We start from the raw sequence: 18,141 nt of genomic DNA, 5'->3' as shown, positions 1-18,141 counted from the left end.
GCCACCGTTGGTCCCAGCAATGATGGACAGCCATTCCTCCACCTCCCTGGGGGTTTGGACCTGGACCAAAACCTCTTTCCCCGCCGCAGTGGCTAGACGAGGCCCACACCCTCCGGTGCATCAGGTCCTGGCCACGTGGGGGAAGAGGGAGGGGGTACCTTGCGCAAGGCAGCTGGCGTCGCTCCCCGCCCCACTGAGCCACAAGGGACAACACGTGCTGGAGTGACCTCGCCGGACCTCCTCCCGCAAGGGGGAAAGCGTGGACGTGCTTCTGCAGCCCACCAAAATCCCTCACCCTTTACACGGACCCACCACGGTGAAGCCGGGTTGGCACCGCTCTCCATCCAGCCCCATCACCACGGTAGGGCCGCGTGGACCACATGGAGGAGAAAAAATCCCCCCCCAACCCCTCCGTTCTTCAAAATAGAGGCCTTGGATCCATGCAAACAGGTAAATTTGGCCTCCAGCAGGTGATTTCTTCCCGCTTGCAAGCCAACGTGCCCTGGGTGGATGCTCTCTGCCCGTTGCATACCCGTCGGGGAAGCAAAACAGCCCTGATGCGCCGCCAAAGTTACCCCAGGTCGGGAAATTAGGCCCCTTCTTCTCCAGCTGAGTCACGGGGAAATTTCTCCCCTCTGGGGATGGGAAATTGTCCCTGGTCATGCGCCTGCCCATGGAGACACGGCTGGGGTGGGGGGACCAAGAAGGAAGGTCTGACCCCAGGGCATTGTGAGGGCTCATCTCTCTTGGGGGAGGATGCTGAGATGGATTTTGTCCCCACCGTGTTGGTGGGAGGGGTCCTGGGCAACCCCAAAACAGCCAATGGGTCTACTCCATAAAGGGACCAACAGGCCTACCCCATGGTGAGGTCAACCTGGAGCAGAGCCAATGGAGTTGCTCCATGGCAAGGTCGGCGGGTCTGCCCCATGGTGAAGCCAAGTCTACCCGCAGTGGGGTCAACGGGTCTACCCCATGGTGGGTTCAACAGGTCTGCCCTGTGGTGACACCAACAGACCTATCCAAAATGGGGCCAGGAGATCTACGTTGTGATGGTCTACCCCGTGGTGGGGCCAAATGCTCTATCCCATGGTAGATTCAATGGGTTTACCCCATGGCAAGGTCAAAATGTCTGCTCCATGGTGAGGAGGCCTACGATGGGGCCAGTAGATCTACCTCGTGGTGGTCTTCCCCATGATGGGGTCAACATGTCTACCCCATGGCGAGGTCAACAGGTCTACCCCATGACAGGGCCAGATGATCTACCTGCAGAGGGGCCAACGTGTCTACCCCATGGTGGGGCCAAAAGAGACATCCACCCCACAGTGGTGTCAACAGGTCTAGCTGCAGTGGGGTCGTCTGATTTGGCCCGAAGCTGTTGGTCCTCTCCTGCCCCTACAAGACCTGGGGCAACCGGAGGCACCTCAAGCTCCCAGAGCTGCACTCCACGCGCTGAAGACATGGCGCAAAGCCACGTCATAAAACTTTATTCATCAACATCTCCACAGGGCCCCGCGGCTGGCCCCTGCCCACCCCGGGGCGCGTGTCCCGGTGCTCGGACCGGCCGGCTCCGGGGACCTTCGTCGGGGAGGAGGAGGAGGAGGTGCTGCAGGGCCTGTCCTGCGGCCATCGGAGCTGGGGATGGGCTGGGGCTGGGGGCTCAGTTCCTTCTCATCGTTTCCTGGATCCACCGGGTGTATTTGCAGAGGTTGACGTAGACGCCGGGTTTTTGGGGGTCCCCGCAGACGCCCGGGCCCCAGGAGACTATGCCCTGGAGCCGTCCGTCACACACGAGGGGTCCACCGGAGTCACCCTGCCGGGGAAAGAGGGGTGGCACTTGGGGGCCTGGGGCTCACAGTCTGCCCCATAGATTCACCCCAAATTCAGGGCCATTTCAGGGCCATCCCGGGAACTCCAAAGAGGTGAACATGAAGACCCACCAAGGAGATGTTCTCCTCAATCCCTGCACAACGCCATCTCACCTCCCACCCCTCGTACCCAAATCCCCTCCGGGTGCCGCTGGCTATAATGAGTTGTGTCAGTTCTCATCCCAACACCACTGTGGGGTCCCAAATGATCAGAGGGGTCTGGGGTGGCCGAAACTTGCACCCACCTGGCAGGAGTCGGCACGGTTGCGGGGTTCGCCTGCGCACACCATGTTGGGGGTGATGGAGCCGGGGTAGATGCGCCGGCACTGCTCCTCTGAGACGATGGTGACCTTGGCGCAGTGGAGGTCCTCGGGGAAGGTGACTGCGCGTGATGGAGAACACAAAGTCACACGGAGGGTCCCAACTCTGACCTCTCAGACTCTGCCCTGGGGCTTGTCCCCGTGTTTCTCTCAGTGACACCAAGGGGAACCCCAAGGTGACATGGACACCTGGGTTCCTTGGGAGGAGAAGGATGTCCAAGGAACCCCAAGGACATCCTTGGAAGGATGTCCAAGGGTTATATCAGGATGCCCAGCCATCTGAGTCTTAGGCTACCGGTTTCATACCTTCAGGGCTGGTGGTGGACCCCCATCCTGAGATCTGGCACGTCTTGCCAGGCACTGGACAGTGGGAGGCCAGCGGCAGCGGCTTCACCCGCTCGTTGATGTGGACGGGTTGGAGGAGCTTGACAAGCATCAGGTCACCATCCTTGGTGGCCGGGTCATAGCGCGGGTAGCTGATGACCTTGGCCGAGAGCCGCCTCTGCTCGGAGATGCCCGGATCCTTGGGGCCCCGGCCCCCCAGCCGCACGTTGATGAAGCTAGAGCCAAAGGTTGGATGAACCCATCAAGACAAACCCATCATGGTTGGAGAGGTTGTGGGGGCCCCAAGGACCCCCACAAAACAGGGGCAGGGGCAGAGCTGAGGTCCCAGAAGATGGTGACAAAGGTGGAAGAAGCAAAAGCAGAGAAGGGCAGAGACAAGGTGATACAGAGTCATAAAAAGGGCAGGGTTAAGGTTATATAAAGGCATAAAATGGGCAGAGTTAAGGTTATATGTCGTCGTTGAAGAGGCAGAGCTTGGGTTATAAGTGGCTGGAAAAGGGGGCAGAGTTAAGGTTATAGATAATCATAAAAAAAATAAAAAAAGAGTTAAGGGTATGGACCCCCTTCCCCCCTCAAAAAAAAAAAATAGAAAAAAGAAAAGGGAAAGAAACAGTTGAAGCTACACATGCCCAGAAAATGGGTAGAATTAATGTTATTTGTAAAAATGAGGAGGAAAAGGGCGGAGTTATGGGTATTTGCAGCTCAAGAATGGGAAGAATTAATGTTATTTTTACAAGTGGGGAGGAAAAGGGCAGAGTTAAGGGTACTTGCAGCTCAAGAATGGGCAGAGTTAAGGTTATTTGTACAAATAGGGAGGAAACGGGTGGGGTTAAGGGTATTCGCAGGTCAAGAATGGGCAGAGTTAAGGTTATTTGTACAAATGGGGAGGAAAAGGGCAGAGTTAAGGGTACAGTAGCCCCAAAATAGGTAGAGTGAAACCCGCTGAGATGCCATCAAGCCCCCCAGCCTGCTTGGCCACAGAGAAGGACCCCAGGTCAACCCTGGCTGATTCCCGAGCGGCCTGAGCCGATCGCCACCAACACCCCCCAGACGTTGCTCCCCCATGTCCTCCTACCCCGGGACGTGGCAGTGGGCAGCCGTCAGCACCCAGTTCCTGGCCACCAGCGTCCCCCCGCAGATGAACTTGTCCCCTTTGAAGAGGGCAGCCTGCCAGGGCAGGTCGCAGGAGGTCCCCTCGATCACCCACAGGACGTTCCTCGAGGCTGTGGGGGCAAAGGGACATGGCAGGGGGGACGTGGGCAGCCTGGGACCCAGGACCACTGGACACGGGTGGGCTGGGACCCTCTCCACTGCCACACGTCCCCTGAGCCACGACCAAGGAGGTGAGTCAATGGTGGACGAGGCCAAGCCAGGCTGGAAGGGACCACTGGGTGGTCAAGGGGCACCTGGGATAGATGGGGGTCTCCAGGGTGGATAGTGGGGGGCATCCTGGGGCACCTGATGGCCCCTTGAGGCAGATGTGGGGCAACCAAGGTGGACGCGGGGTAGTTGGAAGGCACCCAAGGTGGATGGGAGGCAGCCCCACGCATGGAAGTGGGGCCTCCAGGGTGGTTGGAGGGCACATGGGGTGGACAAGGGGTCCCAGGGTGCATGGGGTGGTCCCATAGGTGGACACGGGACCTGGGGCAGATGAGGAGCATCTGGGGTGGATGTGGGGGTCCCACCTGCACACACAAGACCACCAGGGTAGGTGTGGGACCCCTGGGACGGATGTGAGGGTCCCATGGGTGGACGTGGGGCAGCCAAGGTGGACATAGGTGTCCCATGAGTGAATGTGGGACAACCAATGGGGGTCCCACGGGTGGATGTGGGACATCCAAAGTGGACCTGGGGGTCCCACAGGTGGACGTGGGGAAATAAAGGTGGACATAGGAGTCCCATGGGTGGACATCAGACATCCAAAGTGGACACGGGGTTCCCATGGGTGGATATGGGGAAATAAAGGTGGACATGGGGGTCCCATGGGTGGATGTGGGACATCCCATGTGGACACGGGGGTCACACAGGTGGACATGGGACACCCAAAGTGGACATGGGGGTCTCATTGGTGGAGGTGGGGAAATAAAGGTGGACGTGGGGGTCCCACAGGCGGACATGGAACATCCGAAGTGGACACAGGGTCCCATGGGTGGACGTAGGGAAGTGAAGGTGGATATGGGGGTCCCACAGGTGGACGTGGGACATCCAAAGTGGACATGGGGGTCTCATTGGTGGATGTAGGGAAATAAAGGTGGATATGGGGGTCCCACAATGGACGTGGGACATCCAAAGTGGACATGGGTGTCCCACGGGTGGACGCAGAATTCCTGGGTCAGATGCAGGACCCCCCAGGACCTCTCCTACCTGCAGTCACCAGCACCAGGAGCATCACGACCAGGACCTTCATACCGGAGGGCCAGGAGCTGTGGGGAGACAGCAAGGGGTTGGCTCTGACCCTGAGTGGGCCCTGGCAGGGTGGGGGTCAGGGTGGGGGTCGGGGTGAGGACGTGGGGCACTGGGGAAGGAGGGAAAGGGGAAGGGAATGGGAATGGGAGGAGGAGGAGGAAGGGGAAGGTTACGGGAAGGAAATGACGGGAGGCAAATGAGGATAAGAAGGGAGGATGACAAAGGGAGGACAGGAGGGCAGAAAGAAGGAAGGGAGGATGAAAAGGAGAAAGGACAAAAAGGAGGAAGGGAGGACGAAAAGGAGGAAGGACAAAAAGGAGGAAGGGAGGACGATAAGGAGGAAGGGAGAACAGAAAATGGAATGGAGGATGAAAAGGAGGAAGGGAGGACAGAAAATGGAAGGGATGACAGAAAATGCAAGGGAGAACAGAAAATGGAAGGGAGAACAGAAAATGGAAGGGAGAACAGAAAGGGGAAGGGAGGACAGAAAGGGGAAGGGAGGACAGAAAGGGGAAGGGAGGACAGAAAGGGGAAGGGAGGACAGAAAGGGGAAGGGAGGACAGAAAGGGGAAGGGAGGACAGAAAGGAGGAAGGGAGGACAGAAAGGAGGAAGGGAGGACAGAAAGGAGGAAGGGAGGACAGAAAATGGAATGGAGGACAGAGAATGGAATGGAGGACAGAGAATGGAAGGGAGGACAGAGAATGGAAGGGAGGACAGAGAATGGAAGGGAGGACAGAAAGGGGGAAGGAAAGACAGAAAGGAGTAAGGGAGGACAGAAAGGAGGAAGGACAGAAAGGAGGAAGGAAGGACAAAAAATGAAATGGAGGACAGAAAGGAGGAAGGGAGGACAGAAAGGGGAAGGGAGGACAGAAAAGAGTAAAGGAGGACAGAAAGGGGAAAGGAGGACAGAAAGGAGCAGAGAAAGGAGGAAGGGAGGAAGGAGAAGGAGCACAGGAGGCCTGCAGGATAGGAAAGGAGGAGGGAGGGAAGGACGAGGGAAGACAAGAAGGACTAGATGAAGGAAAGGAGGAGGGAGGAGAGATGCGAGGGAAGGACAGGAGCCGCCCCGATTTCCCCCCGGGGCATACCAGGGACCCCCCACCCCCTCCCAATGTCCCCACCCCGACCCTGAGGCCCCACGTTCCTACCGGGGGCTGGCGTGAGGCCGCGCGGCCACGGGGAGGGGAGGCTCCACCCGAGCTGGTGAAGCGCCGCGGCCGCGGGCGCGTCTTCCTCCTGCCACCGCCAGCCCCGGGTTTTTATCTGGGGCCGGAGGAGGAAACAGCTTCCTCCGCCTTCGCTTCTAATCTGGCCACGGCTGTGGCACCTTCCGCCCGGCTCCGGGAAGCCCACACCGTGGGGTGACCCCAGGTGGCACCTGGATGGGTCGGGGGCACCGGGTTGGGATGGGGATGGTCGAGGAGGCCCCACGATGCAGCTCTGCAGGGTTCAAACCCAAGATGTGGCTCCTAATTGGTCACGGGACCTCAAGTTGGTTGAGAGGGCACCAGGACACGTGTCCGGTGATGTCAGCCCCCAAGTTGTGGCTCCTTGTTGGACACTGAGGTTGGAGGAGGATGGTTGAGAAGGCTCCAAGACGCAGCTCTTCCGGGCTGAAACCCAAAATGTGGCTCCTAATTGGCCACAGGACCTCAAGTTGGACGTAGATGGTTGAGAGGACACCAGGACATGTGTCCAGTGATGTCAACCCTAAAACATGGCTCCTCGTTGGACACTGAGCTTGGAGGAGGATGATCAAGAAGTCCCCAAGATGCAGCTCTGCTGTGTTCAAACCTAAAACGTGGCTCCTAATTGGTCACGGGACCTCAAGTTGGTTGAGAGGGCACCAGGACACATGTCCAGCGAAGTCAACCCTAAAACATGGCTCCTCGTTGGACACTGAGGTTGGAGAAGGATGGTTGAGGTGGTTGAGGAGGTGGAGGAGGATGGTTGAGGCCCCAGGATGCAGCTCTTCCAGGCTGAAACCCCCCCCAAAACAGCTCTTCATTAGACCCAGGACCTCGAGTTGGACAAAGATGGTTGAGAGGACACCAGGACGAGTCTCCAGTGAAGTCAACCCCAAAACGTGTCTCCTTGCTAGGTGTGAGACCTAGAGCTGGAGAATAATCATCAAGAGGACATCAGGATGCAGCCCTGACGTGGTTGGATCCCAAAATGCATCTCTCCCTTGGGTGCAGGAACCGATGATTGGATGATGTTGGGTGAGAGTTGCATCAGGACACGTCTCCTGTGGCTCCATCTGCAAAACGTTGCTCCGTGCTGGGTGGAAGACCTGGGGCTTGAAGAAGGTGGATGAGAAAACATCGACGCGCGGCTCTGACGGGATCAAATCCCAAAGGTGGACACGGGACCTTGGAATGGATGAGGACGGTCAAGAGGGCGCATCTTAGGTGGGGCTGGACCACAGAACATCTCCTTGCTTCATCCAGGGTTGGACGAGGATGGGTGAAGGTGCACCAGGACGTTGGTTCTGAAGGGGTTGGCCCCAAAAAACATCTCCTTGATGGAAGTGGGATCCAGAAATGGAGAAGGCACGTTGAGAACGTGCCAGGTTCCACCTCCAGCAGGTCAACTCTCAAAGGTGTCTCCTCAACTTGGGGTTGGCCAAGGGTGGTTGAGTGGCACCAGGACGCAGCTTCATCTTTTTTTTGTCCCATTTTCTGTAATTATTTTTTTTTTCTGAATTTTCCTCATTTTCTCAGATTTCTTTCTTGCCTTCATTGCCAGCTACCTCTTGGGGCAGACCCCACAGGCATTTCCACCCCATCCCCAAGGCCATGGGGAGGAGGTGACCCCACACCAGGCATCAGGGTTGAGGTGGGGGGGGAACACACCAAGGGACACCCCCATTTCCCTCCCTCCCTCCCTCCAGAGGAGGAGGAAACGCGCCCACGTCTCCTCCCCTTCCTCCACACGGGGCCTCCCAGTTGCTCCCAGTTGCTCCCAGTCCAACCCCAGCGGACCCTGGGGAGCCGCCCAGGCCCCGCGACACCTCGGGGGCAGGGAGCCGCCGCCGCGGCCCCGCTCTCAGCCCGAGCGGGTCCTTCCAGTTCTCTGAAAATCCCAGTTTAACCCTGCCCCGTCACTGGGCCGGACTGGGCTGGGCTGGGCTGACTCAGCCCTCTTGGACCGTCTCGACTTGCCCTGGGCACCTCGTTGCCCAACCAGCTCCAGGCTTGTCAAGAGGCCCCTAATGAGCTCGGGTGCTAATTGGGCTCCAGGCAAGTCGGCAGGGTTGTAATTACTTGGCTTTAATTAACCTGGGCTGTCCCAGCCTGCATGGAGCTCCCACAGTGCCCTGCACCAGGGAGGCCGAGGCAGCCCTCGCCCCGATGGGGGAAGTGAAATTAATTTGGGGGGGAGGGAGATTAATTGGGGGAGGTAGAGATTAATTGGGGGGGGGTAGAGATTAATTGGAGGGGTAGAGATTAATTGGGGAGGTAGAGATTAATTGGGGGGGTAGAGATTAATTGAGGGGGTAGAGATTAATTGGGGGAGGTAGAGATTAATTGGGGAGGTAGAGATTAATTGGGGGGGTAGAGATTAATTGAGGGGGTAGAGATTAATTGGGGGAGGTAGAGATTAATTGGGGGGGTAGAGATTAATTGAGGGAGGTAGAGATTAATTGGGGGAGGCAGAGATTAATTGTGGGGGTAGAGATTAATTGAGGGGGGTAGAGATTAATTGGGGGGGTAGAGATTAATTGGGGGAGGTAGAGATTAATTGGGGGGGTAGAGATTAATTGGGGGGGTAGAGATTAATTGGGGGAGGTAGAGATTAATTGGGGGAGGCAGAGATTAATTGTGGGGGTAGAGATTAATTGAGGGGGGTAGAGATTAATTGGGGGGGTAGAGATTAATTGGGGGAAGTAGAGATTAATTGGGGGGTAGAGATTAATTGGGGAGGTAGAGATTAATTGGGGGGGTAGAGATTAATTGGGGGAGGTAGAGATTAATTGGGGGGTAGAGATTAACTGGGGGTGGGATTAACATGTGGGGGGTTCTCAGTGCCCTGCCCCAGCAGTTCCCTCATACTGGGGGTCCCAAACTGGTCCCAGTCCCCAGACGGGAATGGTTTCATGGGTGCATCCCCTTAGGTCTGCTCCTCCGTGGCACAGAGGTACCCTAAAGTCTGCCCCCCAAGTGTGGATATAACCATAACTCTGCCCCCCCAAACTGAGACGTCCTTAACTCTGCCCCCCAAAAATGGAGATATCCTTAATTCTGCCCCCCAAAATGGAGATATCATTAACTTTGCCCCCCAAAATGTAGATACCCTTTATTCTGCCCCCAAAATGGAGATACCCTTAAATCTGCCCCTTCATATCATGGAGATACCTGTAACTTTGCCCCCCAAAATGGAGATATCCTTTACTTAGCCCCCCAAAATGAAGATATCCTTTACTTTGCCCCCCAAAATGGAGATATCCTTAACTCCGCCCCCCAAAATAAAGATATCCTTAACTCTGCCCCCCCAAATGAAGTTATCCTTAACTCTGCCCCCCCCAAAAATATATTCTTAACTCTGCCCCCTCCATATTCACCCCTCAACTCTGCCCCTCTCAAGATTTCCAAGCCTGACCCCCCCCCCCCCCATAAGCTCTGACCAACACCCATAGAGGAGGATGCACCCACGCACGGCCACATCCACCCCCCAAACCACCCCCAACACATTGGGGTCCACTAGGGCCCCCCGAAACCGCAAGACGAGCCCACCACCGGGTTTGCTTGGCCAGAAAGGATTTTATTAAGGGTCTGGGGGCCGGAGGGGGGGCTGCTGGTGCCTAATTTTGCTGCAGGACGCTGCGGATCCACGGGACGTAGCGGCAGACGTTGACGTAGACCCCGGGGCGCTGGGGGTCGCTGCAGATGGAGGGACCCCACGAGACGATGCCCCGCAGCTGCCCCTCGCAGACCAGGGGGCTCCCCGAGTCCCCCTGGGGTAACGGGGACAGGGATGGGGTCCCGTCCCTTCTGTGTCCCCCACCCCCTTAATTCCCCCTCCAACCACCCCAAAGGACAGGGCAAAGGGCAGTTTGGTGGCCACTGGGGGGCACTGGGACCAGTTGGGCTCCCTCCCAGTATGGCACGGACCCCTCTCCCCCCAACACCTTCCAAAGGCTCCCCAAACCTAGAACCCCCTCCACATCGCAAAGATCCCAGTTCTCCCCAGTGCTCCCAGTTGACCCAGTACTCCCAGCTGACCCAGTGCTTCCAGTTGCCCCCAGTGTCCCCTTCTTCCCAATGATCCCAGTTCTCCCAGTTGCTCCCAGTGCCCATAATGTCCCAGATTCCCCAGTGCTCCCACTTCACCCCTGCTCCCCCAGCACTCCCAATACCCCCAGTGGCCCCAGTTTCCCCTAGTGTCCCCAGTTGCCCCCTGTCCTCCCAGTTGCTCCCCGTGCTCCCAGTTGCCCCCAGAGCCCACAACACTCCCAGCATCCCCAGTGCCCCCAGTTGCCCCCAGTGTCCTTAATGTCCCCAATTTCCCAGTGCTCCCACTTCACCCCAGCTCCCCCAGCACTCCAAATAACCCCAGTGCCCCCAGTTTCCCCCAGTGTCCCCAGTTGCCCCCTGTCCTCCCAGTTGCCTCCAGAGCCCACAACTGTCCCTGTGGCCCCAGTTCTCCCAGTTGCCCCCAATGCCCCTGATACCCCATGCTCCCAATTCCCCCCAGCTCCCCCAGGACTCCCAATAACCCCAGTGCCCCCGGTTGCCCCCAGTGCTCCCAGTTGCCCCCAGAGCCCACAACACTCCTGGTGTCCCCAGTGCCCCCAGTTGCCCCCAGTGCCCATAACGTCCCAGATTCCCCAGTGCTCCCACTTCACCCCAACTCCCCCAGCACTCCCAATACCCCCAGTGCCTCCAGTTGCCCCCAGTGCTCCCAGTTGCCTCCAGTGCTCCCAGTTGCCCCCAGAGCCCACAACACTCCCTGTGTCCCCAGTGCTCCCAGTTGCCCCCAATGCTCTTCACATCCTCAATTCCCCAGTGCTCCTAATTCCCCCCAGCTCCCCCAGCACTCCCAATACCCCCAGTTTCCCCCAGTGCCCCCAGTTGCCCCCAGTGCTCCCAGTTGCCCCCAGTGCTCACCTGGCAGGAGTCGGTAGGCTTGCCCTCGGGGCTGACGCCCCCCGCGCAGAGCATGTTGGAGGTGTAGAGGCGGGGGTACGCCCGCCGGCACGTCACCTCGGGCTGCACCGTCACGTTGGCGCAGTGCAGGATCTTAGGGAAGGATGCTGCCCAAAACACCCCAAAATTCACCCAAAACAGCCCGCCGCCCCGCCAACGCCCTCACGTTGCACAGCCCCCACCCCGAATCCCCAGTGTGCTCCAAAAACCCCAAATCCACCCTTAAAAAAATTAAATCAACTCTTAAAAAAACAAATCAACCCTTAAAAAGAAATCAACACTTAAAAAAAGTCAACACTTAAAAAAAAAGACAAAATCAACCCTTAAAAAAAATAAAAAAAACCAAAACCAACCTTTAAAAATAAACAAAATCAACTCTTAAAAAAAATAAAAATCAACCCTTAAGAAAACCAAAATCAACCTTTAAAAACAAACAAAATCAACCTTTAGAAAAAGCAAACAAATCAACCCTTAAAAAAAACACAAAATCAACCTTTAAATACAAACAAAATCAACCCTTAAAAAAATAATAAATCAACCCTTAAAAATAAACAAATCAACCCTTAAAAAAAAAAAATCCCCATATTTCTCCCCAAACCCAAGGTTGCCCCCCAAACCCCAGATCGCTCCCAAGAAACCCCAAACCCACAGATTGCACCCTGACCCCCCAAACAGACTCCCGAACTCCAAAATTACCCCCCTAAATCCCCAAATCTTTCTCCAAAAGCCCTTATTTTTTCCCCCAAGTCCCGTTTTTCCATGAATATCCCTCAAATTCTACACCCCAAAGACCTGATCTCTCTGAAACATTCCCAGATCGGTCCCCAAGCCCCCAAAATTCTCATTTTTAGGTCAACCCTCTATTATACTTCTCCCAACCCACTTTATTTGGGGCTCCACCCCCTAACTCTGGGGTCATCCTATTGACACATCACCATTGCAATTGCCATCCCCATGGCCTCCCCCTTTCATTTTGGGCTCAAATCCCATCGCTTTGGGGCCAGACCACTCCCAAAAGCCCCATATCATGGCATCCCTCTCCATTTTGGGCTCAGATTCCTCCACTCTGGGGCCATACTTTGGGGTCAGTCCATTGACGACACTACAAAAATTGCCATTATTATTGCCTCCCCCTCCTTTTTGGGCCCAAATCCCCTACTTTCGGGTCAAACCATTAACATGTGACCTCAAAGACATCCATCACCATGGCCTCCCCCTACATTTTGGGCCCAAATCTCTTTCTTTGGGGTCAACCTATTGACATGCAACCACAAAGACCACTGTCACTGTGGTCTCCCTCTCTATTTTGGGCCCAAATCTCCTACTTTGAGGTCAACCCAACGACATGCAACCACAATGACCTCCATCACCATGGCCTCCCCCTACATTTTGGGCCCAAATCTCTTACTTTGGGGTCAACCCATTGACATGCAACCACAAAGACCACCATCACCGTAGTCTCCCCCTCCACTTTGGGCCCAGATCCTCAAATTTAGGGTCAACCCAGCAACACACAACCACAAAGAACCCTATCCCCATGGGCTCTCCCACCATTTTCGGCCCAAATCTCTTCCTTTGGGGTCAAACCATTGACATGACACTACAAACGTCACCATCACCATGGTCTTCTCCTCCACTTTGGGCCCAAATCTCCTACTTCGGGGTCAACCCATTGACGGGACGCCACAAAGACCACCATCACCATAGTCTCCCCCTCCACTTTGGGCCCAGATCCTCAGCTTTAGCGTCAACCCAATGACACGCAACCACAAAGAACCCCATCCCCATGGGCTCTCCCACCATTTTGGGCCCAACTGCCACTTTGGGCCCCAACCCCTTAGTTTGGCTTCATACCCTGGGGGCTGGTCGTGGTTCCCCAGCCCGAGACGAGGCAGGGGGTGCTGGCTGCGGGGCAGCGGGTGCCCAGGGGCAGAATCTGCACAGCGGGGCCCAAATTCGCCGGCCGGTGCAGCTGCACCAGCATCAGGTCGTGCTCCTTGGTGGTGTGGTTGTATCTGGGGTGGAGGACGAGGCGACTCGCCAGGCGAAACTGCTCCGTCCCATCCAGGCTCCCCAGGTTATACTCGCCCAAACGCACCATCATCAGCCTGTGGTGGGAGAATTTGGGGGGTTGGAGGGGCCACGGGGGGCTCTTGGTGGGGTGGGAAGGGCAGGGTTAAGGGGGCAGGGGGTGGGATGAGGAATGGGGAAGGAGTTAAGGGAGGAAGACTGGGGGACAGAGTTAAAGGGAAAAAGGGCAGAAATGCAGAGAAAAGGGCAGAGTTAAGGTGAAAAGGGGGCAGAATTTGGGTCGAAAGAGCAGGAACACAGAAAAGGGGCAGTGCTGAAGTGAACGGGGGCAGAGTTAAGGTGACAAGGGGGCAAAATTTGGGTGAAAAGCAGAAACACAAAAAAAGGGCAGTGTTAAGGTGAATGGGGGCAGAGTTAAGGTGAAAAGGAACAGAATTTGGGTTAAAAGAGCAGAAACACAGAAAAGGAGCAGTTTTAAAGTGAATGGGGTCAGAGTTAAGGTGAAAAGGGGCAGAAATACATAGAAAATAGCAGAGTTAAGGGTAAAAGTGTAGAAATATGTAGAAAAGGGGCAGAGTTAAGGGTAAAAGAGTAGAAATACATAGAGAAGCGGCAGAGTTAAGGTGTAAAGGGAAGAAATCTGTAGAAAAGGGGCAGAGTTAAGGGTAAAAGAGTAGAAATACATAGAAATGGGGCAGAATTAAGGTGAAAAGGGCAAAAATAAATGGAGAAGGGGCAGAGTTAAGGTCAAGAGGGCAGAAATATGTAGAAAAGGGGCAGAGTTAAGGGTAAAAGAGCAGAAACACGGAAAAGGGGCAGAGTTAAGGTGAAAACTGGGCAGAGCTAAGGTGAAAAGCAGCATCACCGAGAAAAGGGGCAGAAAGACAGAACGAAGGAGCACCAGGGGGTCTGGGTCCCATGGGGGTGGTTGAAGAGGTGCCCCCCCCCCCCCAGATTTTCTTCCCCCCACCAGCTCACCCTTGGGCGTAGCAGTGGGCGGCGCTGAGCACCCACTGGGGGTGGACGAGGGTCCCGCCGCAGCGCAGCCGCATGTCCTTGAAGAGGGCCACCTGCCAGGGCTGGCTCCTGGGGGTGCAGGGGCGCCCCCCGATAACCCGCGTGCCGTTGGTGTCCGCTGCGGGGGGGGGAGGGGGCACACGCGCGTGCGCGTCATGCCTGGGACCCCCACGATCCCTCCCCAAAAAAATCACCCTCTCCCACCCTCCCTGAACGCACGTGTCGGGGAGGTGACCCCCCCCTTGCACACGCGTGTCGGAGAGGTGCCCCTTCCCCTTGCACACGCGTGTCGGAGCTCACCTTTGGCGGGGAGCACCAGCGCCGCCATCAGCAGCAGGGCCGGGAGTGGGGACAGCATTCTGGGGAGAAAGGGGGGGTGCAAATGGGGGTCCTGAGCTGCCCCGGGGGCAAATAGGGGCCGGGATTTTCCCCCGGGGGGGGTAATTAAGGGGCAGGATCTGCCCCTTAGGGTAAATGGGGTCCAGAAACAGCCATGGAGGGGTACAAAGGGGTTGGATGTGCCCGAGGATGGAGGGGGGTGGGTCCTAAATTTGGCCCCAGGGGCAAGCAAAGACCCCAGGTTTGCCCCAAGGGGAAACTGAGGCACCGAGTCTGCCCTCGGGGGGCAAAAAATGTCCCTGAATCTGTCCCTGGGGGCAAAAGAAGACCCAAATCTGCCCCAGAGGGGCTAAAAAAGCCCTTGAACCTGCACCTGGGGGCAAAAGAAGACTCTGAAAGCCATCCCGGGGGCAAAAAGAGACCCCAAATTTGCCCCTAGGGGCAAAAGGAGGCACTGAATCTGTCCTTGGGGCAAACAAAGACCCCAGATTTGTCCCTAAAGGCAAAAAAAGACACCAAATCTGCCCCAAGGGGGGCAAAAAAACCCTGAACCTGCACGTGGGGGCAAAAGAAGACCCTAAAAGATGCCCTTGGGGGCAAAAAGAGACCCCGAATTTGCCCCTAAGGGCAAAAGGAGGCACTGAATCTGTCCTTGGGGCAAACAAAGACCCCAGATTTGTCCCTAAAGGCAAAAAAAGACCCCAAATCTGCCCCAAGGGGGGGGGCAAAAAAAACCCTGAACCTGCACCTGGGGCTAAAAGAAGACCCCAGCAGTCACCCCTGGGGGTAAAATCAACCCCAAAATTTACCCCTGGGGGTGATGGTGGCGGTGGGGAAAAAAAAAACCAAATTCACCCCCGGGGGGGCCAAACCCATCCCGGCTCACCTGCAGCCGGTCGGCTCCTTCCCGGCGTCTCCCCGCGACCCGGAGCTTTTATCCCGGCACGGCCCCGCGGGGCGCGACGGAAGGATTCGCCCCGCCGGGGGGGCGCCGCCCGCCCGCGATGGGGCAACTTGTGGGGCAGGGCAGGGCCCGGGGCTGACGTGGCCCTGAGCGGGAATCGTGTCAAGGTTGGTTGGGGGTCATGGGCCAAAAACTGGTGGGGTCCCAAACATCCCTATGGGGGGGGGTCCCTGCCCCATAGAGGGGTCTCCCACCCATCACTAGCCATGTTTTGGGGGGGGGTCATTACCCAACAAAGGGGTCTTGCACCCATAGAGGGGGCTACCATCCATCCCTAAGGGGGTCCCTGCCCCATATTGGGGTCTCTGATCCATCACTATTGGGGTCCCTGCCCCATATTGGGGTCTCCCACCCAACCCTATAGGGGTCCCTGCCCCATAGAGGGGTCTTCTACCTATCAGCACTCATGGTCTTGGGGTCACTACCCTACAAGGGGGGCTCCCACCCATCCCTGCCCCATAGAGGGGGCTCCCATCCATCCCTAAGGGGGTCCCTGCCCCATATTGGGGTCTCTGATCCATCACTATGGGGGTCCCTGCCCCATAGTGGGTCTCTGATCCGTCACTATTGGGGTCCCTGCCCCATATTGGGGTCTCCCACCCAACCCTATAGGGGTCCGTGCCCCATAGAGGGGGTCTTCTACTTATCAGCACTCATGGTCTTGGGGTCATTACCCTACAAGGGGGGCTCCCACCCATCCCTACTGGGGTCCCTGCCCCATAATGGGTCTCTGATCCATCACTATTGGGGTCCCTGCCCCATATTGGGGTCTCCCACCCAACCCTATAGGGGTCCCTGCCCCATAGAGGGGTCTTCTACCTATCAGCACTCATGGTCTTGGGGTCACTACCCTACAAGGGGGGCTCCCACCCATCCCTGCCCCATAGAAGGGGCTCCCATCCATCCCTAAGGGGGTCCCTGCCCCATATTGGGGTCTCTGATCCATCACTATTGGGGTCCCTGCCCCATATTGGGGTCTCCCACCCAACCCTATAGGGGTCCCTGCCCCATAGAGGGGTCTTCTACCTATCAGCACTCATGGTCTTGGGGTCACTACCCTACAAGGGGGGCTCCCACCCATCCCTGCCCCATAGAGGGGACTCCTACCCATCCCTATGGGGTCCCTGCCCCATATTGGGGTCTCTGATCCATCACTATTGGGGTCCCTGCCCCATAATGGGGGGGGTCTCCCACCCATCCCTGCCCCATATTGGGGTCTCCCATCCAACCCTATAGGGGCCCCGGTCCCATATGGGGGGGGGGTCTCCCACCCATCCCTGCCCTATAAAGGGGTCTCCCAGCCATGATTTGGAGCTCATTACCCCCCCACCCAATGACTCGGGGGTCCCCGTGGGCACCCCCAGTGACCCCCCCCATCCCCTCCCAGTACATCCCAGTAGCCAACTGGGAGGCGCTGGCCCTGTGGGGCTGAGTCACGGGGCACGGTTAAGCCAGGGTGGGACTCGGGGACGCCCCGGTCCCTTCCGCGCCTCGGGGTCAGGGTGGGGGCCCCGGGTTCCCCAAAAAGGGGGTGGGAGTCTGGGGGCACCTATAGGTGCTGCCCCCCCCCCCCCCCCCCACTTGTAGGGGGATATGTGGGGCTAAGGTGTATGGGGGCGGGGCAAGGGAGGAGGGTCTAGGGGGTATTTAGGGGGTCCTGGGGGCGTTATAGGGGTCTAGGGGTTATTTTGGGGGTCCGGGGGGGCTATAGGGGGGTCTCAGGGGTATTTGGGGGATGCTGGGGGGGCTATAAGGGGTCTAGGGGGTATTTAGTGGGTCCTGGGGGGCTATAGGGGGTCTCAGGGGTATTTATGGGGTCCTGGGGAGGGCTATAAGGGGGTCTCAGGGGTATTTGGGGGGTGCTGGGGGGGCTATAAGGGGTCTAGGGGGTATTTAGGGGGTCCTGGGGGGCTATAGGGGGTCTCAGGGGTATTTATGGGGTCCTGGGGAGGGCTATAAGGGGGTCTCAGGGGTATTTGGGGGGTGTCGGGGGGGCTATAGGTGGTCTAGGGGTTATTTTGGGGGTCCTTCGGGAACTATAGGGGGTCTTGGGGGGGGGCATTCGGGGGATGCTGGGGGGGCTATAAGGGGTCTCGGGGGTATTTAGGGGTTCCTGGGGGCGTTATAGGGGGTCTCAGGGGTATTTATGGGGTTCGGGTAGGGCTACAGGGGGTCTCAGGGGGGGATTTGGGGGGTGTTGGGGGGGCTATAAGGGGTCTAGGGGGCATTTTGGGGCTCCTGGAGGGGCTATAGGGGGCCTCAGGGGGTATTTAGGGGGTCCTGGAGGGGCTATAGGGGGTCTCAGGGGGTATTTAGGGGTTCCAGGGGGCGTTATAGAGGGGTCTCAGGGGTATTTAGGGGGTGTTGGGGGGCTATAGGTGGTCTAGGGGGGTATTTAGGGGGGTCCTGGGGGCGTTATAGGGGGTCTCAGGGGGTATTTAGAGGGTGCTGGGGGGGGGCTATAGGAGGTCTCAGGGGTATTTGGGGGATGCTGGGGGGGCTATAAGGGGTCTCGGGGGTATTTAGGGGGTCCTGGAGGGGCTATAGAGGGGTCTCGGGGGGCGATTTGGGGGGTGCTGCGGGGCTATAAGGGGTCTAGGGGGTATTTAGGGATTCCTGGGGGCGTTATAAGGGGTCTCAGGGGGGATTTAGGGGGTCCTGGAGGGGCTATAGGGGGTCTCAGGGGGTATTTAGGGGTTCCTGG

At 57.4% G+C, this 18,141-nt stretch overlaps 2 protein-coding genes across 2 annotated transcripts; both read right to left on the bottom strand.

Annotated features, from left to right (window-relative positions):
- Window positions 1-1,447: 1,447 nt before the first annotated feature.
- Window positions 1,448-6,238, bottom strand: LOC310888518 (kallikrein-8-like). The gene is made up of 6 exons (XM_083815260.1): window positions 6,086-6,238; window positions 4,895-4,953; window positions 3,606-3,753; window positions 2,492-2,745; window positions 2,111-2,247; window positions 1,448-1,810 (listed from the first exon to the last, which is right to left on the bottom strand). Exons 2-6 carry the CDS (start codon window positions 4,935-4,937, stop codon window positions 1,658-1,660), a joined length of 735 nt encoding a protein of 244 aa, XP_083671386.1. The 5' UTR covers window positions 4,938-4,953; window positions 6,086-6,238; the 3' UTR covers window positions 1,448-1,657.
- Window positions 6,239-9,680: 3,442 nt separating this feature from the next.
- On the bottom strand, window positions 9,681-15,845 carry LOC310888531 (kallikrein-15-like). The gene is made up of 6 exons (XM_083815275.1): window positions 15,360-15,845; window positions 14,435-14,493; window positions 14,096-14,252; window positions 12,941-13,194; window positions 11,048-11,193; window positions 9,681-9,894 (listed from the first exon to the last, which is right to left on the bottom strand). The coding sequence occupies exons 2-6, from the start codon at window positions 14,490-14,492 to the stop codon at window positions 9,742-9,744; spliced, it is 768 nt and encodes a 255-aa protein (XP_083671401.1). The 5' UTR covers window position 14,493; window positions 15,360-15,845; the 3' UTR covers window positions 9,681-9,741.
- Window positions 15,846-18,141: the final 2,296 nt, after the last annotated feature.

This window comes from Anser anser (genome assembly GCF_964211835.1).
Source record: "Anser anser genome assembly, chromosome: 37".
NCBI classification, from domain to species: Eukaryota; Metazoa; Chordata; class Aves; order Anseriformes; family Anatidae; genus Anser; species Anser anser.
This window is presented reverse-complemented; position numbering and strand designations above follow the sequence as displayed.

What these genes read in the sequence shown, in the direction of transcription:
- LOC310888518 (XM_083815260.1), bottom strand. Translation starts at nt 4,937, where the DNA reads ATGAAGGTCCTGGTCGTGATGCTCCTGGTGCTGGTGACTGCAG. An exon ending in GCCCACTGCCACGTCCCGGG is followed by an intron (nt 2,746 to 3,605) that starts GTAGGAGGACAT and finishes CTTTGGCTCTAG; the next exon opens with CTTCATCAACGTGCGGCTGG. An exon ending in ACCGTGCCGACTCCTGCCAG is followed by an intron (nt 1,811 to 2,110) that starts GTGGGTGCAAGT and finishes TTTCCCCGGCAG; the next exon opens with GGTGACTCCGGTGGACCCCT.
- LOC310888531 (XM_083815275.1), bottom strand. Translation starts at nt 14,492, where the DNA reads ATGCTGTCCCCACTCCCGGCCCTGCTGCTGATGGCGGCGCTGGTGCTC. An exon ending in GCTGGTGCTCCCCGCCAAAG is followed by an intron (nt 14,253 to 14,434) that starts GTGAGCTCCGAC and finishes CCCCCCCCGCAG; the next exon opens with CGGACACCAACGGCACGCGG. An exon ending in AGCCTACCGACTCCTGCCAG is followed by an intron (nt 9,895 to 11,047) that starts GTGAGCACTGGG and finishes CCGTTACCCCAG; the next exon opens with GGGGACTCGGGGAGCCCCCT.